At 41.9% G+C, this 27075-nt stretch overlaps 1 protein-coding gene across 2 annotated transcripts in view; it reads right to left on the reverse strand.

Annotated features, from left to right (window-relative positions):
- Positions 1-27075, reverse strand: part of LOC121280818 (probable voltage-dependent N-type calcium channel subunit alpha-1B) — a 432340-nt gene that overhangs the window by 84806 nt on the left and 320459 nt on the right. For both annotated transcript variants that reach the window (XM_041193082.1, XM_041193081.1), the window contains exon 8: positions 24414-24589. In XM_041193082.1, coding sequence (XP_041049016.1) covers positions 24414-24589 — 176 coding nt within the window. The remainder of the gene's footprint in view (positions 1-24413; positions 24590-27075) is intronic.

Raw genomic sequence — 27075 nt, forward strand, 5'->3', positions numbered from 1 at the left:
GAACTAGTAACTTTTCTGATCTCCCTGATTTATCTAGGTAGAAGCCAGTTGAATAATTTGATACAATAGCAACAACTTACATTTATTTAGCATCTTCAGTGTAGAAAAAGTCTCAAAGGAGTTCACAATAATATACACTCAGTGCCATTACGAGGGGTGACTTTGTCAAAAAGGTGAGCTTTATGGAAGATTTTGAAGAGGAAGAGAAGGAGGTGGAAAGACCGAAAGCTTTGGGTCTAGACAGATAATGACACAAGGAATGTTGGAGCAGATAATCTTGTTCAATGTTGCAGCTAAGTGTTATCATTTTTTACTCCAGCATAGTACCAAGCGCAATCAGTACTGGGTACCTTAAGTGCGGCCCCACCTTGTACAACATAAAAGGTAGGTCATGTTCTATAAGCAGGCATCCCAGATTTTAAAAAAAAGTGACTAAGCATCAAGGGGTATGGGGAGAGAGTGGAAGTATGGCGTTGAGATAGAGGATCAGCTATGATCATGTTGAATGGCAGAGCAGACTCGAAGGGCTGAACGCCCTGCCTCTACTCCTATTTTGTTTCTATAAGTAGCCAAAACTTAAAATGCATCTCGACAGAGGTTCTCTGTCTCCACTAAAACTTTGGAGTAATGCAGTTATGATTGACAATGCTTAAAATCTGACAGTTTAAAGCAAACTGAAGCATCAGAATCTATAGACTTCTTAAAGATAAAGGTCTCTCAAAGAGAAGGTTTACTAGACTAACACCAGGAATGGGCAGGTTGTTTTATGAGGAAAGGTTGGACAGGTTAAGCTTGTATCCACTGGAATTTAGAAGAATAAGAGGTGACTTGATTGAAACTTTTAAAATCCTGAGTGGTCTTGACAGGGTGGATACGGAGAGGATGTTTCCTCATGTGGGACAATCTAGAACTAGGGGTCACTGTTTAAAAATAAGGGGTCTCTCATTTAAGACAGAAATAAGAAGAAATGTTTTTCTGAGGGTAGCGAGTCTTTGAAACTCTCTTCCTCAAAAGGAGGTGGAAGCAGAGTCTTTGAATATTTTTAAGGCAGAGCTAGATAAATTTTTGATCAACAAGGGGGTGAAAGGTTATCGCGGGTAGGCAGGAATGTGGGGGTTGGAGTTACATTCAGATCAGCCATGATCTTATTGAATGGCAGAGCAAGCTTGAGGGGCTGAGTGGCCTACTCCTCCTAATTTGTATGTATGTTTGTATGTAAAATACCATGAGACACACTTGAAACACACCAAGATGCTACTCTGCAGAAAAAAATAAAAATTTCTTTAGATTTTTCATCTGTTTATGTTTTTTTTATTCATTCATGGCTGGCTAGGCCAGCATTTATTGCCCATTCCTAATTGCCCTTGAGAAGATGGTGGTGAACTGCCTTCTTGAACCACTACAGTCCATGTGTTTTAAGGTACACCCACAGCGCTGTTAGGAAGGGAGTTCCAGGATTTTTACCCAGTAACAATGAAGGAATAGTGATATAAGCTCTTCAGAGGAGTGTAGTCAGAAAAATAAAACATGAAGTTGAGTTAGAGGAGATTATAAAGCAGTGGTCTGAAGCTTGACCAAAGAGCACATGGACAGCGGACCCTGCGTGAGAAGGGCAGCAGTGGCAGGAGATAAAAACCAGCAGCAGAGAGCCCTTCAACCTGTTTCTACCTGTCAGAGCCGAAGTGTGATGTCAAAAGAGAAAAGGTAGGTGATCGGTGAGTATGTCTTCCGTGTCTTTTTTGATTGACCAAGTGATTTAAATCAGGAGACATTACTACAGCTAAGGAGTACAGTTAAGAAATTCACTTTTAAAATATTTAGCATCCAAGTTAATTAATTAGAATAGAGATGGATGGGCAGGCGACGTGTTGTAGCTGTAGTTTGTGGCAGTTGGTGGGCGCTGGTGCGATCAACGGTGATCACATCTGCAGCAAGCGTTGACTGCTTGAGGAACTTCGACTCAAAGTTGATGAGCTGGAGTCTGAGCTGCGGACGCTGCGACACGTCAGGGGGAGAGTTACCCGGACAGTGTGTTTCAGGAGACAGTCATACCCCTTAGATTAATTACATCAAATTTGGACCATGGCCAGGGACAGGAGGGTGTGACTACAAGTGAGGCACTTAAATGGGGATCTAGAATTGCCCTTGTCCAATAGGTATGAGGTACTTGCTCCCAGTGTGGACAAAGGCACAGATTGCAGGGCGCATAAGTGAACTGACCACAGCACCGTGGTATAGAGCACTATTCAAGTGGGGGGAGAAAAGAGAAATGTAGTAGTAATAGGGGATTGCATAGTTAGGGGAATAGATACTGTTCTCTGCAGCAAAGACAGATAGTCCCAAAGCCTGTGTTGCCTACATGGTGCCAAGATTAAGGACATCTCTTCTGGCTGGAGTGGGAGGGGAAGGATCCAGTTGTCGATGTCCACATTCTGCTGAGGGACTACGAGCAGCTTGGAGCTAAATTGAAAAGTAGAACTACAAAGGGGGCCACGTGCAAATGACGTAGGGTAAATAAGATTAGAGAGGTAAATGCATGGCTCAAAGATTGGTGTGGGAGAAATGGGTTCCAATTCATGGGGCTCTGGCACCAGTACTGGGGAAGAAGAGAGCTGTTTCGTTGGGACGGGCTTCATTTCAACCATGCTGGGACTAGTGTCCTGGCAAATCGTATATCTAGGGTTGTAGTTAGGATTTAAACTAATTAGTGGGGGGAAGGGTTAAATTGAAGGGAAATTTAAAAAATCAAAAAGAAACGAGAGTAGAGGTGCAGGGTAGTGAAGAGGTGAACAAAATCAAAGTTCGACAGGAAGGGGCAGAAAATATAAGCAGAAGAGTGCAGCAGAAATTAGAAACAGAATGAGTAATAATGGTAAAAAGTCAAAGCTTAAGGCTCTGTATCTGAATGCACGCAGCATTTGTAACAAGATAGATGAGTTGACGACACAAATAGAAATAAATGAATATGACTTGATAGCAATTACAGAGACGTGGTTGCAGGGTGACCAAGACTGGGAACGCAATTTTCAAGGGTATTCAACATTCCGGAAAAATAGGCAAAAAGGAAAAGGAAGTGGTGAACCTTTGTTAATAAAGGAAGGTATCAGTGCAGTGGTGAGAAGTGATTTGGTGCAATAGATTGTGATGTGGAATTAGTTTGGATGGAAATAACGAAACAAGGGGAAGAAGTCATGGGTGGGAGTTGTCTATAGGCTCCCGAAGGGTTGCCTCATTGTAAGACAAAGTATAAATTGGGAAGCAATGGAGTTGTGTAAGAAGGGTGCTACAATTGTCATGGGTGATTTTAATCTACATATTGACTGGACAAATCAGGTTGGCAGGGGTAACATGAAAGACAAGTTTGTAGAGTGCATCACGGATTGTTTTGTTGGTCAGGGGTTGCAGCCAAATTACTGATACATAGGCAAAAGCAACTTTTGACCTGAAGTAACCCGAGTCCAGTCACTGGCCTGACCTGGCTGGAACCGTCTGAAGTAGCTGAGTTTCATGAAGAACAATGGAAATGTGATAAGGCATAAGTCCTTATTTAGAAAAGGAGTAATGAGGTAATGCTACCTAAGTTCTTGGGACAGAGCCAATGAGAAGATGCCACAGACTAGGCAAGCAAGCTTAAACCAACGAGAGAGAGACAGCACAGCTAGAAGCGATAAGATTCAGGATAAGAATGGAGAATTTCGGGCATGGAGGCAGCGAGAACTCCAGAGATCAACCATCACAGAAGCGGAAGAACCAAGATCAGCAATGTAGAGATGACATCGAAAGAGAGAGAACGGAACGCCTGGCCAGCATCAGCTCTCCTTTTCGGGTATTAGCTTTTATATTCTGTGACCACTCAGGGAGTGTCAGAGAAACCTGGTGGGTGTGCGTTTAGATCCTAGTTTTGGGTATAAAACTGTATAACCTGCTATAAACTGCATGTCTATATTTAACCAGATGTATAAGCTATATGTAGATGATCGAATGATGTGAATAAAGCGAATTTAGAGTTAAGAGAGAATTAACTCTTCTCCTCTTTGTACTAAGTCAATAACTGTTACCGGTGACCCCCCAGTCAACAGTTTCTTAGAACAATGCATTGTAGAACCTGCCCGGGAACAGGCTATTTTCGAACTAGTAATGTGTAGTGAGGTGGGATTAATAAGAGGTATCGTAGTTAAGGATCCTCCAGGGGACAGAGATCACAACATGGTAGAATTTCAAATTCAGTTTGAGGGCAAGCAACTCGGGTCTCAAACAAATGTCCTCAACTTAAGTAAGGGCAATTACAGAGGTATGAAGAGAGTTGTCTCAAGCTGGCCGGAAAAATAGGCAAAGGGGGAGGTCAGTGGATGAGCAGTGGCAGACATTTGCGAAGATATTTCATAACACTCAGCAAAAGTTTATCCCGGTCAAAAAGGACTGGATGAGAAGGATGAGCCACTCGTGGTAACAAGGGCAGCTAAGGAGAGTGTCCAGTCAAAAATTGAGGCATACAAAGTGGCGAAAACTAGTGGTAGGCCAGAGAATTGGGACCTCTTTAGGTACCAGCAGCGGATGACTAAAAAGCTAACAAAGAGGTAGAAAATTGGTTATGAAAGTAAACTGGCAAGAAATATAGGGCAGAATTTTGCCCTTGTTGGACAGGCTCGATGGGAGAGTGTAGCAGTCGGGAAGCCAACTGCTGCCCATGATCTGGCCGCGAGCGTGATTTCACACTGGTTGGCCAATTAAGGGGTAATGTATTCACATGGATTGAGGATTGGTTAACACACAGAATACAGAGAGTCGGGATTAATGGGTCTTTTTCAGGTTGGAAGGACATAACTAGTGGAGTGCCACAAGGATTAGTCCTAAGGCCTCAATTATTTACTATCTATATTAGTGACTTGAAGGAGGGAGAAAGTAGTAATGTCTCCAAATTTGTTGACGATACAAAACTAGGTGGGTGGGCATATTGTGATGAGGACATAAAAAATCTGCAAGGAGATATAGATAGGTTGAGTGAGTGGGCAAAAAATTAGCAGATGGAATTTAATCTAGGAAATTGTGAGGTCATGCAATTTGGTAGGAAGAATCAAAAGGCAGACTATTATTTAAATGGATTCAGACTCCAAAAAAGTGCAGCACAGAGGGATCTGGGTGTACTTGTGCATGAAACACAAAGTTAGCGCGCAGGTGCAGCAAGTAATTAAGGCAGCAAATGGAATTTTGACCTATATTGCTAGAAGGTGGGAGTTTAAAAATATGGAAGTCCACAGGGAAAATAGGGAAGTGTACAGGGTGTTGGTGAGGCCGCACCTGGAGTACTGTGTACAGTTTTGGCCCCCGTATTTAAGAGAGGATATACTAGCATTGGAGGCTGTTCAAAGAGATTCACTAGGCTGATTCCTGGGATGAAGGGGTTGAATTATCAAGAATGGCTAAACAGGTTAGGCCTTTATTAGAGTTTAGAAGAATGAGGGGTGATCTTATTGAAATGTACAAGATTCTGAGGGGGCTTGACAGGGTAGGTGTTGAGAAGATGTTTCCACTCGGGGAATCTCGAACTAGGAGACATAGTTACAGAATAAGGGGACATTCATTTAAAACTTCGATGCAAAGGAATTTCTTTTCTCAGAGGGTACTGAATGTCTGGAATACTCTACCTCTGAGAGTTGTGGAGGTTAGATCACTGAATGTATTTAAAGAGGAGGTAGATAGATTTTTGAAATATCGGGGAGTTGAGGGCTCTGAGGAACTGGCACGAAAGAGGAGTTGAGGCCTGGGGTAGATCAGCCATGATCTTATTGAATGGCAGGGTAGGCTTGAGGGGCCGTATGGCCTACTCCTGATCCTAATTCTTATGTTCTTATGTTCTATGTCAGGATGGTGTATGGCTTGGAGGGGATCATCCAGGTGGCGATGTTCCCATGCATCTACTATCCTTGTCCTTCTAGATGGTAGTGGTCGGAGTTTGGAAGGTGCTGACTAAGCAGCATTGGTGAGTTCCTGCAGTGCATCTTGTAATGGTACACACTGCTGCTACTGTACATTGATGGTGGAGGGAGTGAATGTTTGTGGAAGGGGTGCCAATGAAGCTTTGTCCTCAATGGTGTGAAGCTTCTTGCGTGTTATTGGAGCTACGCTCATCAAGGCAAACCTTAATTCCGGTATGAAGCCTCTCAGCTTAGTGACAGTCAAACTTCAATTTGAATATTGCTTTATAGATATATATAGATGTATAGGAAGTTAACTTAGTTTGCATTTAATATTTTGCTTTAAAGACAGCCTTTAATTTACCTAATTTGCATAGCTTTGTTTTCCTTAAGAACTTGTATTTTTATTTGAACCCATTTATTTCAATGTCAAGAAAATGACTACCTTTAGTATACAGCTGGATAACAATGTCATGTTGAGAAATGTCACGTCATGTGAAGATTTTGATACTGTCGAAAAGCATGAACATTTCTCTGGTAGATTATCGCATTTCCCAGAAATAACTGTAAAATACTGAGAGCACTGGCATCGACAATTTTAAATGTCCATTTGCTGATCTCTTCTTAAGTAACTAGGCTCAATTGAAATGACACAACGTTGCCTTCACACTATACAGGCCAATGCTCAGGATGATGGACTTGTCTTCTAGACACACTGAACTGTTAAGACTCTGCATAATTGAAGGTGACAAGGATGCTACAAATGTATTTGATCTGACAGGAAGCAGAAGTGAACCAAATAGCAAGAAACAATATTTCTTTCCCCACAAGGTGTTCATTTATATTCTTGTTTAGAAAGAGTATCTAGAAATCGAGAAACAAAGCTGCTGAGAGCACAGGAGAGGAAAAGAAGAGAATGACAGATCCATTGTTTTATATGCCTTAACTGTTACTATGGAGACAAATTCAAATTTAGCCCAGGCAAGAGAGGTAACAACCTTTCCCGGCTGGTGGCTGTTAGGGGCCGCAAATTAAATGAGTTCTGTCAGTTAACTTGGCAGAATTACACAGCACATATCTACAGATCCTTGAATTTGACATCTAATTTGAAAAGCCCACAAAAGACTCAGGGCTCGCGGAGTTGAAAATGAAATCATCACACCGGTGCAGAAAAGGAATTACTGGTAATTGTCAAAATGGTACTGAGGATCTTTGTGCAGTTCCTGACCAACACATTACAGGGAGTATACCTACTCATGGGAGATCTGCAAAAGAATTCTTTCAGTTTATCTTGAACTCATGGATCAAATCAGAGTGATGGTTAAAAAAAGTACCAGAGATCTTAAGCACTATGTATATAGGGGCATCTGGAGAGGGATACTGGGTAGAATCAGAGTATTTCATAACAAATTTATCTAAGGTTCCCAGTGTAATCAGTACTGGGTACCCTAAGTGTGGTCCCATCTTGTGAACAACATAAAAGGCAATGTCAAAAGCAGACATTTTTCAAAATTATTCTTTCATGTAATATAAGCATCACTGGCAAGGCCAGTATTTGTTGCCCATCTCTAATTGCCTTTGAGAAGGCGGTGGCAAGCCACCTTATAGAATTGCTTGCAGTCCATCTGGTGCAGGTAGATCCACAGTGCTGTTAGGAATGTGAAGGAACATCAATGCAGTTCCAAGTCAGGATGGTGTGTGGCTTGGAGGGGAACTTGAAAGTGGTGTGTTCCCATGCATCTGCTGCCTTTGTCCTTCTAAGTGATAGAGGCTGTGGGTTTGGAAGGTGCTGATGAAAGAGTATTGGCAAGTTTCTGCAGCACATCTTGTAAATGGTATACATTGCTACCACTGGGTGTCGGTGGTGGAGGGAGTGAATGTTTCAGGTGCTGGATAGGGTGGTGATCAAGCATGTTGCTTTGTCCCGGATGGTGTTGAGTTTCTTGAATTGAATTGTTGGAATCATGCTCATCTGGGCAAGTGCAGAGTATTCCATCACACTCCTGGCTTGTGCCTTGTAGATGGTGGACAGGCTTTGGGGAGTCAGGAGGTGAGTTATTCACTGAATTCCCAGCCTCTGACCTGCTCTTGTAGCCACAGTATTTATATGGCTGGTCCAGTTCAGTTTCTGGTCAATGGTAACCACTAGGATGTTGTTAGTCAGGGATTCAGCAATGATAATGCTATTGTTAAGGGGAGATGGTTAGATTCTTGTTGGAGATGGTCATTGCCTGGCACTTGTGTGGCACCAATGTTACATCCAAGATAGAAAAAGATTAAGCAGTCAACAGCTTAAACTGAATTTTGACAGAAGTTTCCTGTGAGTTTGAAGCAATCAGCATCAAAATCTATAGATCAAAGCGGAGCAAGTGCACAACAAGAATCTGAGTATTGCTGAAAAATGACATTTTCTCAAAGCTTTTCGTCTTGCACTCATCAGGACAATCGCGTGAATACCAATGTTAGGGGAAGCAACAACTTTATACTGGATGAGAAGAGAGTGCTGATTGGTTGGCAAGTGGACTCTGATTGGTAGAGGCATTGCTATGGAGAATGCACCAGTTAATGGTGGCTGACAGAATATGCTTGCAAAACAGTTGTAAGAGAATGACCATTCAACCCAACTCCAGATATGGCCAGCTTTGCTTGGCATTTCTGCTAGCAACTGGCCACTTCAACTGATATGGTCAATTCAATGAGCATGGTGTCCAATTAATCAGTATACACTGCATTATTTGTCACTGGCAGGGAGGGTGAATGAGAGTGTCACTTCAAGCCTTCAGTAAACTGAGTGCCATATTTAAAGGCCACCCCTGCAAAGAACCAGCACTCTTTAACGGATAGAATGCTGCTGTGAACTGATGGCTGCCAAAGGGAGGAAACATGCTGCCCCCAGGTTTACCAATGCCTTCCTCGAGCACCTACTAGATGCAGTGGAGGCCTGCCATGATGTCCCCTAACCCTGTTCTGGGCGAAGACCAGCAAGCAAGGTCACCAATCCAGCGTGGGAGGTGGTGGGAGCAGTGGTCAGTGCCCATGCCTTGCAAAAGAGGACAGCCACCCAGTGCAGCAAAGGATGAATGATCTCCTCCGTTCTGCCAGGATAAGTCACTCTTCTCATTGCTCTCAAGTCTCACACTCATAAACCCAACGCACATCCACAGGGATCTCACACCTCAAGGGACAACATCACAATCTTTCACACACACCCTCACATCTTCATCAGGCTTATACCCTCAAGAGCTCATGTCCTCATCCCGTCCGTGTCCCCACTCACCACATAAACATTCCACGCAGTGCCATGCGTCCTGCTCACACCCTCTCCATCTGTTTCTATGCAAGAGAAGTTGGATCACATCAGAAAGAGAGGTCCCAGACTGGGGATGGAGTGGCAATAGGCCTTTCAATCACTTTGAGGAGCATGCCATCGTACTGAGTGGTGAGAACGTGGACTGCTGCTGTGGTGACAGTGAGGCTGGCGGCGAACACCCCATGAGGATCCTGTGCCGCATCATCCCCCTCTCAATGCAACTGTGAGTGCTCTCTCTCTCCTGCTTTTGACTGTGCTGCCATGCACTAATCATCTCTACTTTGGTCCACAGGGAGCTCTGCCAAGTGACCGACACCCTCAGCCAACCATTCCCTCAGCTCCATCCAGATCCTCACCTCCAGCCAAGAGGACACCTTCTCCATTGAAGAGTTAGAAATAAGCAGCCTGGAAGACCCGTCACAGCACTTACCTACACCCTCCACCAGTGCAGAGACACACACCTCAGTGGGATCTAGATCTAGAGTAGACTCAGGTTCACAACCTGGAGGTCGCCACACAGACATGTGTCCCAAGCAGGAAGAGGCAGGTTCAGTTGAGCTCCCCAGCACTCTGAGGACTGCTGGAAAACAGGCATCTGTGAAGTCCGAGTCAGATGACGAGCCTCTGGATCAGCATTCCAACTCATCCTGGACAGTCAGCAGAAGGCGGGGGAACATCACGCAGAGCTGTTGGAGGCCCTCAACAGAGTGGCATGCAAGTCAGAGGAGTGCGTCCACCTGCTCTCTGATGAAGTGGTGCCCACATGTGCACATATCCTCCCTCCAACTCCCCTTTGCCTGTGACCCCCTCAACATCCTCTGTCACCACAGAGGGAGCAGCTGGCCCACAGGAGGACAGCCAAAGCAAGCCGGGTCCCTGAGGGCCTCAGCTCTCCAGAGGATTAATTATTAGGAAATAGAGAAAGCTTAAGTAAGTTATACTTGTATTTATGGGTGTTAGGAATGAGTTTTAGCTTTAAAGTTTGTTTGATTTTGTATTTCAGTATGGGTGTGTTAAGAAAAGTCAAGTGGAGTTCACTTTAAAAGGTTGCTTGCACTTCTAATGAGATGTTTACAATCCCTATAAAGTGAAAGTAAACACATGAGTAGAAAGAACAGTGCTGTGCCTAGCAACAAGGGGCCAGATAGGCAGGTTCCTATCACAGACATACACACAGAATTAAAGAAACAGCAGTTTTAAGTTCAGTTTGAAGCCAGGACCCAGAGAGACTAGACACTGGGAGAGGGAACTGCAGATTTCCCAAAAGAACAAAAAAGGTCCCAAGCTAAGAAATACTGCAAAAGTCCAGGGGAGTGGAAGATGAGAAAGTCCAAGAAAGACCTTCTAGTTAAAGGAAGGATAGGAACCTGGGAAAAGGTCCTTTTATGTGAAGTTAAGAGTGAGAGGCAGAGAAAAAAGCTCCAAGCTTCAATTTTGAAGTGAGACCAGCTTGCAAGAAGGTTCAAAGAGACAACTGAATGTCTGTAATTCTTTGCTATGGGCATGTGAAGCAGCGGTTAAGGCTGAGTTGGTGAGAGAGAGTACATGGAACACAGCCTGAGAGCATTTGGTGACCCAGGGAAGAGGAACATCAGCTCAAAACCCTGGAGGTGAACCCTTGTGGAAGGTGTCTGAGAGAGAGCATCAGTTTGGGAGAAGATTCCAAGTTGAGGTCCCGGATAGTGGAGATTGGAATCCCTCATGTAAAGGATGGAATTCAGTGAGAGTGGTTGGCTCAAGGTGTGACAATTGTCTGGGGGGAGTTGAGGAGAGATCCATAGCATCTGTTTGAAATGTCATCTGTTACTTGGTTTCAGAGTGTGATGTGTCTGACCACAGGGTGCCATAGGTTTACATGGACTGGGAACTTATTATGAACATTAGACTATAAGATAGTTTTGTAACTTGTGTTATCCTTACAAATCTGTGTACATCTGTAAAGGTATAGTTGTGGGTGAAGGAGTATTGCAATATAGTTCATCATTTCTTGTAGAATAAATGTTTCATTATTTTGTTAAAAGTTTATCAGCTGACCCCTGTGCCTCTGTTCAGTAGCTAGTCTCCATGTATCTAAACAAACAAAAATAAAAAAATTAGGATCTATCAATCTGGGTTCCACCCTGGGATCAGGCTTGCCCAGGGGTAACATCAGATGGGATCATAACACGATGCAACAGGGCCAACCATTGCACAGGCTGTCTCCACCTCTGCTGCGAATGTCAGGGCAGCGCCTGGAATAAATGGTAAGCCTAGCTAGGTAGGCCTAGTTAAAAATTTCTGATCACAAGTGGTTGCACAATGAACACATTTTGTCACTTTAGAATCTGAAAATATATTCACTTTCACTGAAAATTGTGTAATGGTATCTTTCAGCTTCATTTACAGGCTTTGCAAGTCCTCCCCCTGCACTCTCTTTCCCCCCCCCCACCCCCCCACTAGCAGTTCAGCTGCATGGCGCCGGCCCATGAACGATTCTGGAGGGAGAAGTGTATGTGTGTCAGGGCCTTTTGGAGCCTTGTGCAAGCACTCTCCCACCCACATGGATCCTCCCTCCATCACACTCATCACAATGTCCCAAACATTTTCCATACTGCCTGCTGGGATTCTCTTTCAGTTGTCCATCTGAGTTGACCTGCATCTCCACCCACCAACTGGTTGCACTCCCATGTAGCACTTGTCCCCACCCAACATGAGGCTTCTATCACTTTTGATTTTGCAAGATGCTAGCAGTGAAGTATGCCTTCAGCTCCCCCATTCTTTCTCCACCCAAATCACCCATGTCCTTTTCCCCATCACTGTTGACCCCCCTAGCATCACCTTCTACCTGCTCACTGTCACACATTCACCTGGACGTCCAGGAAAGAAAAGGTATGTTCCCTGTCTTCCCGAGAATCCCACCCTCATCCACATTGACCTCCCCAACCTCTCCCTTCTCACCAGGGTCCGTGTCTGCCTCTGAGTCCCCACCAACCACCCTCACCGTACCTTCTACCACTACCTTTGCACCCTCACCCTCCCACTCTACCGACTCACCCTGCCCCCTCTTATTCTCACAGTTCCCTCCTACCACGCCCAGCCTCATTTCACTTCCCGGAAGGCAGTCATTGACTCCACGGGCCCTTCCCTTGCATGTTCACCTGGATATCCCTCCCCTCTTACTCCTTCCTCCCCTTTTCTCCTTCCTCCACACTTACTCCCTCCTCCCTGTGGACTCCTTCCCCCCTCCAAACTCCTTCCTCCCGCTGGATTCCTTCTCCTCTCCAAATTCCTTCCTCCCCCCCTGGACTCGTTCTCCCCCCCGCCATTCTCTGAATTCCTTCCTCCCCCTGCAAAGTCTTTCCTCTCCCCGAAGTCCCGGACCCCTCCAAATTGCTTCCTCTACCCAAAGTCTTTCCGTCTTCCAAACCCCTTCTCCCTCCAAACTCCTTCCCTTACACCTTCCTTCCTTCCTCCCTCATACCTACTTCCTCGGTTGCCACATTCTCCCCCACCACCCAGTGGAGATAGGCTTGTGGTAGAGAATCCCCTGGCAGGTTTCTCAACCAGTATGTCAAGGAAGGGGAGTTAATTTGACTGCTCCATTTCAAAGGTGAATTTGAACACAGGATGGAGCCCATTAAGGCATGTAAGAAAATTGTTCCATGCAGCTGTGGATTTAAATATCGTATTTGTATCGTCCACGTATCATAAATCTGCCAGGGGATTCTCTACTACGATCTTCTGCAAGCCTACCTTCACTGGTCAATATAAGTGTTGAAATTCTTACAGTTCCACATGCTGTAAGATTGGTCTTATCAGCAACCTTGTAACTAGGGCCCAAGCCATTTCCTTACCATGCAAGCTTGATGCTGAAATAGGGCACATCAAAGCCACCCTGCAGGATAATGGCTACCCTGATCAGATCATTTCACACTGTATATCGTGTAAACTCATGAACGGGCTTCAGGCCATCACTTTCAGCCCTGAAAAGTGCCCAGTCTACCTCCAATTACCTTGGAACAGCAAGGTATCTCAAATTTTAGCAATACGTGAAGCTAGCTGTTTCACACTGCTACTATGCAGTCGTAACACAGGTGGTATTCGCCACTAACAACATGCTGCCATCAAGCCAAAAAGATGTTCTGCCTATCACACAAATGAGTAGTGTGATATATGAATTTCAGTGCCAGATTGATGCTAGGTATGAAGGCTGTATGTCCCAAAGACTGACAGATCATATCAAACAGCATGTCCCAGCTGCTGTTCACAATGGGCAGACTGTCCCCAACCAGCCTGTGCTTGCAAAACTCAAAACACAGTGTCCAACATTCAATGTGATTCTGCGATTGGAGAACATTTGCTAAATAATCGTCAATGTGCTAAGAATTACACTGACAACCAATTTAAGATAGTCAGTCAGGCTTGCAATGTGGCACACTTGCGTGTACTGTAAGCTACATATATTGATACAAAAGGCCCTGTTCTTTGCAGACAGAAAAAGCATGTACATACATTGCACTTGTTCAGCTAAACAAAATAAGTGACAACCATTCGCTAACTCATTCCTCAGGGCAATGCCTTGACCAATCAGAGTCAAGCTGCCTGGTTTAAGTTTCAAACAATGCTTGGCAGTTAACAGTCAGTCACGATCAGTGGTGCATTCTCCATGGCAATGCTATTTGCCAACCAATCAACACCCTTTTCACATACAGTATAAATTGTTGTTTTCTCCCTTGTATTGGTATTCTTGTGAGTGTCTTGATGACTGCAAGACGAAAAGCTTAGACAAGTCTCATTTTTCAGCAATACTCAAGTTCTGTACTACCAAATGACTAGTTCCTGATTTAACTCATTATAGCCCCACATAATTTTAATCATCTATCAGAGCTTATGTTAATTTCCATCGATTAAAGAAAAAGAGCCCCAATTTCTCTTGTCTCTGCCCAAAGTTAAAACCTCTTATTCTCTCAGCCTTAGGGAGTATTACTAAAGGTGCTATATAAATGCAAGTTGTTGCCATCATAGTGAATCAATTCTGCTGCCTCTCCAAGGCCGTGACATATTTCCTGATTTCAGGTGCTCAAAATTAGACACAATGTTTTAACAGTGACCTAATCCATAATGTATATAGCATTATCTCTTTGCTCTGGGTTGTTTTAAAGGCTTGAATTTTGTGATGGTAATATTGGTGAAACTGTCAGCGGTTCCCCTGAAGTCAATGATAGTCCACAATCTCTAATATTATACTGCCTGCAAATGTTGATCTTGTGCATGAAGTGCAGATTGTTTAATATGTACAACAAGGATCGTAGCATTGCTCATGATCCCACTGTTTGACTCATTCCATCCCTTCCAATTGAAAAAAGATCCATTAACCATACTTTGTTTTCTACCCTTTAACCAACTTCTTACCCATGCTGTCTCACCTGCTTTAATACCATATTTCTTGATTTTATCAAGATACTCAAAATTTCCTTTGCCAATGCTTTCAGTAATTTCCTTATTAAATTTTTCTGATATGCCCTATCATTTACAAATCCACGTTGATTGTCATTAACCAACGACTTTCTCCAGCAGGAATTTTATCCTCTTATTGTATTTTCTGGAAGCTTACTCATCATTAGTATTAGGCAAATATTAACTAATTTAATCAGCATTTAAATGTTAAAGTTGGAAATACTTAAAACTCACTGCAGCTGTAGTGTGTGATAGTGTAACACTCTGTCTGAGAACTGCTGAAAATATGGTCAGTATTTTCTGGCCCCAACGTGTGGGGATCTGCCGTGGGAGCTTCGGCAGCCCCGCCAAAAGTCGATCGACTTTTGGCAGGAATGGGTGATCCTGGTGGTGGAGGGGGCCAGAAAATTGTTTCTACAAACTTGTTTTGAGTTTATATTTTGAAATAAGCTACAGATACAATGGGCCTTGTTTATTAACGAGATAGGGTGAGTGTCTCCATCGGCAAATTTGTCTGTAATTTACTCATGACACGTTTTCCACTTATTCTCACTTTCTGTCAGCAGCAGAGTTGCAATGATCATTCTTAGTCTGTTACTGTTCAATGAAACACTCCAACAGGCACTGCTGCACAGCAGAAAAAAGGCATTTGATAGCAGAAAGCATATCACAACTAAGATGATTAAAATGCATATGGCAGAAAGGGCCCATGATAGATGCATATTTACTGGTATACTGCTGCAAATAAATCACTTGGTAACAACAACCATCAGGTAAAACTTGTTATTAATACTGGCGTTGCTAAATCCACAAACAGAATAGGCTGAATGAGGTAAAATGAGAGCAAAGTGCTGGAATAACTCATCCATTTTTCAACAGCAGTGATATCAAGACTGATGAAAGGTGAGTAAAGATAATGCATAGGCCCAGACTTTGCAGTAGCAATCACGGCAAAACCGTCAGTGTTCACCATCATTATTCCTCTGAAACTCCTGGAGTACGCTTATGTGCATTTAAACATGGAGATCCTGAAGTTGCTGTCAGTGATTCTATGCTTCTCGAGGAGGTTTCATTGTTGTGCTCTCCCTAGACTGCAATCAATTGGAAACCATTGTATTCCCTTCAACCGACTATACTGTATTCGCTGCTCACATGCAGTCCCCTTTATTTTGGGGGAGACCAAAAGGAGATTAGGTTATTGTTTTTCTGAATACTTTTCTGTCCAAAAGTGTAACCCTAAGCTCCCAGTCACTTGCTACTTTACCTCTCCTTCCCATTCCCATTCTGACCTCTGTGTCTTTGGCTTTTCACATTGTTCCAGTGAAGTTCAAAGTAAGCTTCCAAAATAGCACCTCACCTTTCTACCAGGCACCTTCCAGCCTTATGGCCTTAATGTTCAACAATTTCAGGCCTTAATACAAGCTCTCGTTTTCTCTCTCACAGTAAGTTTTGGTAACCTAGTGTATTGGAATATGGGTTTCACTATCTGTGCACCTCATTGTTTGTGGAATCAGCACACAATGAGTTAAAACAGCTTTGTGCTGAACAGGGACACTTTGTGAAGAAGGCCTAAGACAAGGGTGAGGATTTGAAACAAAACGTAATGGTCTTTCATCCAGGTCTTCAGGGTCTGGGAAGATGTTGGTAACTGCATTTATTGTACTAAAGTACTTGGACAAGCAAAATTGGACCATATAACCATGGTAACAATGATTAGGAGAGATTGGGTTGGGGTAAGTGTTTCTTCCTGGATCAACGTTGTTGCTTCAATGTCACATGTGTCTTTTGAGCTATTGTGATCAAGTGGCAGTATGCAGAAAATGTAGAGATCAAAGGTAGAATTGCATTAAGAATTTTGAGTGAACCACTGTTTGTGGTTCCACTGGATTGTGGAGTGTGATGCACTTGAGCTCTGATAGTGAATTGTGAACTCAATAAAGAATAGTGTAATATTGGAATCTAGTAGTATAATTTACCTGAGTACTGATGTTGAATCATGTAACATGGGCTTGTTAAAGACTTGATTCTGTGGCTGTATCAATTGATGCCTGTGTCCTCTGGCATTTAAGATACAGAATGAATTGGAACAAGAAAGCAGTCCCAACCAGTGCTTCCATGCATGGGAGGAAGTATATTTCTGCTTTTACTGGGACAGAGCACCTCACTGCCACCACCCTCCCTGCTGTCACCCTCCCCAATAGGTAGATCAGCCTCGGAGCTGATTTCCTTTCATCTTCCACCGGACAGCTGGTAAAAATTTATCTCGGGCAGTGTCACAAAAGTATAATAATTCTCACAATATTGTTGTGATTTTGGAGTTTGGATAGTTTCGTGTGTGCGTGTGAATTGAATTGGAGACAGCTGGTCTGGAGGCTTTGACTCATCAAAAGAAGATAGGTTTGAAATGCTAAATACATAAACATGGCTGAAATCTTTGAATGTGGGGTGAGGAGAATTTGCATTTTTAGATAAATCAAGGCAGTTTGAATTTCAAAGAGATGGTAGGCTGTTTATGCCTAGCCAGAGAAGCTAGGCCAAGCAGTGTGTTTATTTTTCTCAAAGGTTACCGACAATATTAGCAGCATGGAAAGATTTATATTATGAGAAAGGTAAAGTTTCGAACACTTATGGGAACAATGGAATTTACATTAAAAGAGACATGTATAAAGAGAATGAGGCTATGCATTAGGGAAGGCATTGTAAGATCTAACAGAAGTGTGAAAAGCCTCCAGTATTTGTGCATTAAGCCTGCTGTCTACAGAAACCAAAGCTGGGAAAAGCCACTTGAATTCTACTGTCCAGGGTATTGTGTTGATTTGCCTGGATCTGTTTAAAATCCAGTTTAGTTTTTTTTTTTTACTGTTGATTAATGGGGGTGTAACCGGAAGCCAGATTAATTAGGGGTTTTAGGAGTTTTTATTGCAGTAATTTGTAGGCCTACGCTTGAAATCTTTTCTTTTGTTAATACATGTTTCATTTAGTTTTCTAAAAAATCTCTGAAGTCTTGGTGGACTTATTACATCTGAATTCAGGGCTATCATCTTGAAACAAAATACAAATTGCAAAACTGCGTGATCAAGATTCCCTCATGGATTTGGCCCGCCTGGCACACATTATGCTCTGCATCATAACAGGCAGTGGCATGAAACAGGCATTGTGGGATCAGTTGCCTGTTACACACACAGCCTGCTATTTAATCCCATTGGCTATGATGGAACTGAACACCATGTAATGTGTATAATATGTGGCCAATCCAGTACCACCCATTTTATGTCACTGCTGAGACAAATTTCTGCTCCTGGAGACTCTGGACCCTGCTCTACTTTGGCATGTTTAAGCTTCCAGTTAACTAACTTGCTTTAATCATTCAGACATTCTCTGTATCTTATATCTTTTATTTCTCTTAATTTCTCTTACCCGGCATCCTTTTGTCTAATATTATCACTTCACTCAGTTAACCATCTCCTTTTTTCCACCTAATTGCCTTATAGCTCATTCTCTTTTTTTCTATTTTAGTTTACCTTTCTCTTGCTCCGTTCCTTCTCTAAGCTGTTGATCAGTAATGTCTTCTAGTTTTGAGGACGTGTGTGCCCAAAACATTAATTTGTCACCGTTCACCACAGATGCTGTGTGACTTGCTATCAATTCAAAAAGCATCTTAAACTACCACAGTAAAACTCGAGCAATCGATAACTATCAGAATGTTACCTTAAACTTTAAGGAGCACTTTTATTTATAATAATATGTGCTGTTTCAATTTCATGTCAAGGTTTATTACCATTTTGGCCATCAGCAAGATGCCAATTGTTCATGTGCTCCTTATTCTGGGTTTGATGATGCTCAGAAAAGATTAATAGCTGAGACATCATTAAACCTGCAGTATTAACAGCTAGCTGCAGTTAATCACTTGAAAATTTTATATCCAGTGTTCAAATGATATGAATTCTTCCAGTCTACAGAATTTTGCCGAAAGCCCGCAGGTTAAAGTCAGAGGATGAAATAATGCATCCTTCTGAAATGCATGGAGACACTAAGACCATCAAATAACACCAAGGCTATAAAAGTTTAATTATCTTAACGTTTCCTTCCAATCAGGAGTTCAATATAATCCAGCATTACAACACTTCAATAATCACATGCACTTCAAACATGTCCTGATGTTGACATGCACTAGGAAGAAAAATTGTATAAACTACACCTGCACAAAAAATAAGCAAAATGCTTTATGGAGTCAAGATGTTTTAGATTCAGATATTACTATTGAAACGTTCATACTTCATTCTTGTGGGAGTTATATAAATCACTTGTTGGTTTGTTACACATCTTGGCCTTTGCATGATTCTGAATATCCCAGGAAATTATCTAAAGGCTAATTTCATATTCTTTTTCTAGTTGACAATTTTGTTAGTAAATGCAGGGAGTGAATTATATCGTCATTCCTTCATCTTCGTTGGGTTAAAGTCCTGGAACACTCTATCTAACAACACCACAGGAGTCGTCGTCTTACTTCTTAAACAGTCCCTTGGGATTGAGGATGATTTGCTTCCACTCCGGTTCGATGGTTTCTGCGATGGCTAATAAGTCCAATGCACAATCTGCAGACTCTGCCACATGTGGGGCAGGTAGTGCTTGAAGGGTCAGCCAGATGAGTTGTTTGGAGGTCTGTGCACTCTCTCCGAATCCTCGACTTTGCCTATGTTCTCAATAAAGTCTCTCAATGTGTTCGGTGCCTTCCCGTAGAATCACAGCATTGTTACAGTACAGAAGGAGGCCATTCGGCCCATTGTGTAAGCATCATCTCTGACAATGAGCAATTCACCCAGTGCCACTCCCCTGCCTTCTCCCCATAGCCCTGCACATTCTTCCTTTACAGATAATAATCCAATTCCCTCTTGAATACCTCAACAAAATGTGCCTCCACCACACTTCCAGGTTGTGCATTCCAGATCTTAACCACTCACTAGGTGAAAAAGTTTCTCCGAATGTCTCCATTGCTTCTTTTACCAATTACCCTAACTCTGGGCCCTCTTGTTCTCCATCCCTCCACCAATGGGAACAGTTCCTTCCTACTCTGTCCAGAACCCTCATGATTTTGAATACCTTTATCAAATCACCTCCCTACCTTCTCTGCTCCTAGGAAAACAGTCCCAGCTTCTCCAATCTATCCAAGTAACTGAAGTTCCTCATCCCTGGAACCATTCTGCTGCACTTGCCCAAGTGACTATTCATTTTGTCCTGAATTATTGTTTCAAGAAGCTTCACCGCCATCAAAGTTAAACTAACTGGCCTGTAGTTGCTGATCCCTGAATGAACCTTCCCTATTTTGATTGGTCACAAGCAAACGGAAGGGGGCCAGTTAGCTCAGTTGGCTAGATGGCCAGCGTGTGGTTCCAGCTGAGGTATACTTGGGACCTGCCTCCTTGCCCCGCCCCTGAGCGTGGAAGGCAATGGCAACACATCGCTGTCAAAAACTGCCAAGGAACCAGCTCAATGGGTCATTGTCAGACAATGAGCCAATGACTTGCTTTTGGACAAAGCTCGCATGACATGATATGAAGCCAACAGAACTAACACAGTCCCGATCAGTCAAACAAGGCTGTGTCATCGCACCAACCCTGTCCTCCTTCCTTGCTGCAATACTACAAACTCACCTCCAGCAAGTTATCCACAGGCTTGGAGATAATTTACAGGACTGATGAGAAACTGTTCAGCCTATGCTGCCTTCAATCTAAAACCAAAATCACTCCAACTTCAGTTACTAAGCTCCAATATGTAGATGATGCTTGTATTCAAGTTCATTCAGAGACTGAGCTCCAGGTCATTGTGGACTCTTTTCTGAAGCATTTGAAAAAAATAGGTCTTTCATTATAAGAGTACCTTCACCTGACAGACTGCAATGGTTCAAGAAGGTGGCTCATCACCATCTTCTCAAGGTCAGTAAATGCTGGTCTCATCAGCAATGGTCACATCCCAGGAAAAAACAGAGAAGATATCATACTCTGTCCCAACTTATCATGCAATTTTAAATAAAGAATTATATCTTCCTGAGCAAAAAAATGTTTGTGTACCCCAGTGTTTAAATTATATTTCTTGGCAATTTAGATGTAATTTTCAATGGTCTGTCAAAACAATTGTAGGAGGATTTCAAGTTCAAGCGAACACCAAAGAACTCTTGAACTATGCCCGCCACCTAACAGCAACCAAAAGGGAAAGGGAGAATAAAAAATTTCAGACACTCACAATATCTTTTCTACGCGTGGGTGTCATGTTATTCAAATACTATAACAGGAAATAAGAGCTCTTCTCTTCTCCTAACTGAATGACACTGTTCATGATGTCATTTTGTCACACAAATTGTTCAAATCAACAGCCATTCCTTTTGACAAATTAAGTGTAATATCAAAAAATTGAAATAATTTTACTGATTGAACTTTATAGTAGAAATTAAAATAAAGCACGCATTAAAATAATTAACTTAACCACTAAAACATGGAGAAGATTTTATAGACAGCATTCAGGTCCATGAGTATCTTATACAAAACTCTTTATAGTAGTATACTGCAGATCGCCTGTAGGCACGCATACTTGTTCATGTCCCATTATAACAATGACAGAATATATAATCTGTACAAGATTGCTGACATCTAGACTTGTTAATTGACTTCAATATATGCTTTATAGATTTCTAAAAGCAAGAACTTGTGCTAATATTCATGCTTCTGTTACCTCTAGATTTGACTATTTCAATGCTCTCTTAACTGACCTCACATTCTACCCTCTGTATACTGTGGTCATCCAAATCTTTGCTTTCCAAATCCTTACTCATGCCAAGTCCCATTCACCCATCAACCCTGTACCCACTGACTGACACTGGTTCCAGGTCAAGCAACATCTTAATTTTAAAATTCTCATCTATGTTTTCAAATCCCCCCCATGGCCTTGACCCTCCTCATCTTTCCCATCCTCTGATGGACAGCCCTGAGATATCTGGTATCATCTAACTCAGGCTGCTCAGGCATCTGAGATTTTAATTGTCCTACCCTTGGTGGTTGTGCTGTAAGTTGCCTAGGCCCTGAGCTCTCTAAACCTCTCCATCTCTCTACCTCTCTTTTTTCCTTAAAACATAGCTCTTTGATCAAACTTGGTCAGCTGCCCTAATATTGCTTTACATAGCTCAATGTCTAATTAACTTTATAATGCTACTAAAAAGGACTTTGATCGTGTTATTATGTTAAAGACGCAACATAAATTTAAGTTGTTATATAGCAGGTTTAACAAGGTAAAAAAGCACAAGCAGCTTCACAGGAGTGTTATCAAACAAAACTTGACACCAAACTACACAAGGAGATAGCCAGACAGGTGACCAAAGGCTTGGTCAAAGGGGTAAGTTGTAAGGCATGTCTTAAAGGAGAAGTGAGAGGAAGTGAGGTAGAGGTTTAGGGAGGGAATTCCAGAGCTTACAATTCAGGCCAGCGGTGATGCAGCAATGAAAATCAAGATTCACAAGAGATCAGAATGCAATGAATGCAGAGATCTTGGAGGTTTGTTGGTCTGCAGGAGGTTAGAAAGGTAGGGAGGGATGAGGCAATGGAGGGGTTTGAAAATAAAGGTGAAGATTTTAAGATAAAATTGACATGCTTTTGTGATATATCACTTCTTCATTGCACCTTATGTACTGTCCAAAACTGCAAAAGCAGACAAGGTAATTGAGCTTCTTAAATTGCTGACACGCTCCAAATGCTGTTCCTGCTGTTAGAAGTAAATTTCCAACTGCTATTTCTCCAAGCACGGCGATTATGTACAAGATTTATTGACAACACACAATGCAAAGTGCAGTTAGTACCAGCACAAAAAGGGGCATCAGTTATTACAACACTCAGTAGGTATTTCAGTACAGTACACAAATGATACGCTCTCACGGCCATAATTTTGGGTATCTGCACAAACCAATTTACCAACTAAAACAGAATGCATCTGCAGACTAATACTGAAGGGACAAAAGGAAGTTAAATGATTTCCCTTTACCAATTTGGTAAGCAGGTCGTCTGGCCAACATTGGAAGAGTTGAGTTGACCTTCCAAGAAGCCTAACGTGTACAAAATTAAGTCACAAAAATGCCTTGTGACAACAATGCCATTCTGCCATTGACTGATTACTTCAGCAAACACATGTTCAATTTAATCTCTAAAAAATACACTTGAACCTCATTTTCCCTGACTGTTACAGCAAGTTAGCTTTACACAGTGATGGCACTCCTCCAGAAACCTTATTATGCACATTTGTCAAAATCAAAATGCAGTAAGGTATGAACAGGATTAAATGCTTGGTGTTTCCCTACCCCACTATGGCAATCAGTAACAAGCTTAAATTTTGGTAAGACAGTTGCATTGTTGGTTGCTATTGAGATGCATGCCAACAGACTTTGCAAATTTTCTTCTCTCTCTATTTATCAATACCATGTTTGATGCTCCTCTGAACTTTTCTTTCTTGTTTCTCCTAAACTTCAAGGACTCACAAGATCCTCCTGTTCTTTTATCCTAGCTATGCTGAAAATAATGTTGATTATACTGTCTTCTCCTTTCACTCTGCCATTCCTTTCACCACAAAACCATTGTACTCCTTACTTCCAGCAATCCTTTCTCCCACCTACAGTCAAACAACTTCTGCTTCTGAAGAACAGTCATGTTGGACTTGAAGTGTTAACTCTATCTCCACAGATGCTGCCAGATCTGCTGAGTTTTTCCAGCACTTTCTGTTTCTATTTCAGATTTCCAGCATCCGCAGTATTTTATTTTTATTCTACACAACTTTGACCTGGTATGTAAATTTTACAAAAAGTAAATAGCATGAAGTAATTATCCTAAAAGCAGCACACCCAACACTTTCTTTCAACCTTACAGGTTTTTACCATTAACATATTGGATGATTTAGGTTAGAGATTTAAGGCTCCAAGCTTGCCTTTCTGAGTATTTTTACTTATAAAAATGGACAGTAAATATGATTGTGTGATATATAGTTTTGTATTATAGTATAAAAATAGAGTAAACCATATTATGAAACAGAAGTATTATACATTAATTTTGATTTTAATTGCCTGCGGCAGTATATCAAGTATGAGTGACTTGGTGCTTATAAACAGCTTAATATCTAGTATAATGCATAACATTATGGTCATTAATGCAAGTGATAGCTGGATTGTTATTCAAGGTCAGGTTCTACATGGTTTGGTTATGGTTTCTTTAATTGATCTATTCTGGCTTAACAATAATACTCCATTTCTTTTTGCACCTTGTCATGTGAAATGTTTCAAATTGCAACGCACAATGAATTGCTGGTGAACTGCAGTGACTGTGGCTCAGTAAACAAAATGTCACTCTTCTTCTATGTCAGCAACATCTCACAAACAGCCATGAGATGAAAGACCAGTTAAACTATTCTCTGATGATGTTGCTTGAGAAAAGAATATTGGTTAGAATGCCAAAAATAAGTACTCCATTTATCTGAAAAATGTTACGGGGTCTTTAACATTCACCTGCCCATTGGAACAGACTGGCTACAGTCCAAAATCTGAAAGATCGATGTCAAACCTACATTTTGCTATGAACACTCAGAATGCTGCTTATTCCTGCACTGGCAGAAATTTTGAGACTTAACTTCAATACAATTCCACAGATCTTACTGGTGCAAGACAACAACAGGTCACCTCAGCAATTACAATGGCTGCCACTATGAAGTGATTAAACTGTACTTACGTTGTACAAAATGTCAGTCCACCCCTCCATGGTGATACACTGGAAGACTGTGAGCACAGCAAACAGGATATTATCAAAATTTGTAATTCCATAGTTGGGTCCAGTCCAGTATCCTTTACAAATTGTTCCATTTGGACATTCCCGCGAGCCACATGGAAAATCTGTCACTGGTTGATCTAGATAGAAACAGAGGCAAACCATTTCAGTTCACTCTTAAATTGTATGTACCACTGAACATTACAATACTAATCATCTCAAAGGCAAATCAGCAGAATTTACTCTTTTTAAGGTATTCTATTTCCTGTCTGCCCTTGTTATACTACCAAACACAGAGTCCCCCAGCTGATGTCCTAGCCTTGTTCCAATTTATCCAGTAGGAGACATGCAACAATGGCCCGGGGTGCCTTATCACAATTGTTAGTCTTCCTTCCCTTGCTGTAGCAGTATCCAGTTTCCACTTGGCTATGGAAACACTGCTGCCAACAAGTGAGAAATTGCTAGCATAAGCCATTTATCTAGCATTACATAGTATAACACATTGGAAATCAGTGCAACACTTATATAAAAGAAATTTATTCTAGGTATAGATGGTAATAGGATTGCTGATTGTAAGGTGAAAGGTTCGAGTAAAATTTGCTAGATATAAAGAAAATTTTGAAAGGGTTCCAGTGCTATCAATACCGTGACATGCAATAGGAGAGCTGACCCAGAGCTCACAATTTTCCTTTCTAAGAGCACAATATGTACTTTTATAGGGAGCTTTCTGCATCAGTTTTGGGATATGTGCAGATCTCAAGTAAGCCCGTGTCTTTGCCAGACATTTCTACACCTAACATATGGCTTGATGCATCATCAGCAATAACTTTCCCTATCTGGTTTATCTGAATATTCAGATATTTCATTGAGAAGTTCATATTGTACAATCTCAGGAATCAAGTGAAAATCAACTGATTGTTGGATAAACATTGCTCAGTAATTCACAACTTGAATCTGATTAAAACTGAGAGACTCAACGCTACTGAAGAAGAAATTTGATGGCTCAAAACTCAGAAAAATGAGATGTAACACCCTGGATTAAAACTCCAACCAAAACAAAATTATTTTGTTGCTACAACCATGTAACCTATAGTACCAACTTGGTGTTAAGTAGGAGGTTGCTGACTAAATTTTATGGATAAATCACCTATATCTGGAGATCTATCTCTTCATAAACACCCCAGCATCAAAAACGAATAAGGTAGGATGAATGCTTTGCCTCTTCCTAGGAGATCACATGGCCTTGTAGGGAGAGTATGGGAAGATGAGAGTGCTGGAATGGCTTTCACATCCTTGCAGGAATAAAGGCTTTCATCCATTATTCTGGCTGGCTTCAAACCCATGATCTGGTGGAAGAATTATATCTTCCAATTGCTGCTGCACGAGTAGCCCTCACAAAAAAATGCAAGGCCCAATCAAATCTGAAATACAGTCTGCGCACTTCAAACTTGTTAAACTTGGGAGAGCAAATATCACATCAAATGTTGGTTACAGTGGCAGAATTCTCTTCTTGTTGCTCAGTGGTACAGTTAATGCCAAGGGAATGAAAAATGAAAACAATTCGTTGTCCGAGGAAGTCAAGCAGAAAGGAGAGAGAAGCAGCAGCTGCCTGTTTTTAAAGAGTGAGAATTTATTATGGAAGAGGAACGGTGAGATAGAAAACAGGGTACATTGCCATGCAAATCCCAACTAGTAACTGTAAACCAGCAATTAATGAAAACCTTTCATAGTAGAAAATAGCCCTTTTGGAATTGAATATGATAATTGGGGGAAGGCGGGGGGCAGGTGGGGGAATTAAATTGGCTTAAGCTCAGAAAACAGGTCTGGATATTGCTGTAGGCAATTAGCCCATGCCTGTGCGTTGTGATGCAGACAGCAGACTAAATTAGTACCACCTGCTCTTTTAAATGATTTCTGCATGCAGCCAGTGTTACCTACAATGTTCACTGACTGCACAAATCAGCAGGGGAGCCAATACCACAAGTGACTAGTGGCTAACTTAAAGGATGCCTGCACCTCTTAAAGAGAAGGTGCACAGTGGTTGCAAGAAGGAGTAGGAGATTTTTGAAATGTGAATGCAAGCTGTGATATTTTGGGAAATGGCTGAATGGCACGCTATATCTAGAGAGGGGGCAGGAGGCCTTCCAGAGATATGTTCAGGAGGCAACAGGGAGAAGTAAGGATAGAAGTCAATGCTGGAAAGTTACTCTAAAAGCATAAGTGCTGCACAGGAAGAAATTTAACAAGCTGACAAATTATTATGAGTGAGTTTATCTTCAATGACATATCCCATCAACTGCACCATGAGCCTCATCCATTCTCTACACCGCCATCACCTATCATCAACAATCTCTATCAATCAGTACTCAAACATCAATTTATATGCTTTTGCTCATCCATATAGCACTGTTTCAAAACCCTGAAAAGCACACCTCACACACACTGGCAGCTATTCAACCATGACAGCCACATCACCCAAATATATTGCAGGACACTCAATGACACACTTCCCTCTTTCTTGGGAAGGTAGCACATAACAGGATGCAGTAGGAAAGACATGGTTTAACTTCCATGGTAATGACACTGCTGACAACCATGAGAAAGGGCATCGTTGAGATTGTGGCCA

Source organism: Carcharodon carcharias, chromosome 8 (genome assembly GCF_017639515.1).
Source record: "Carcharodon carcharias isolate sCarCar2 chromosome 8, sCarCar2.pri, whole genome shotgun sequence".
NCBI lineage: Eukaryota > Metazoa > Chordata > Chondrichthyes > Lamniformes > Lamnidae > Carcharodon > Carcharodon carcharias.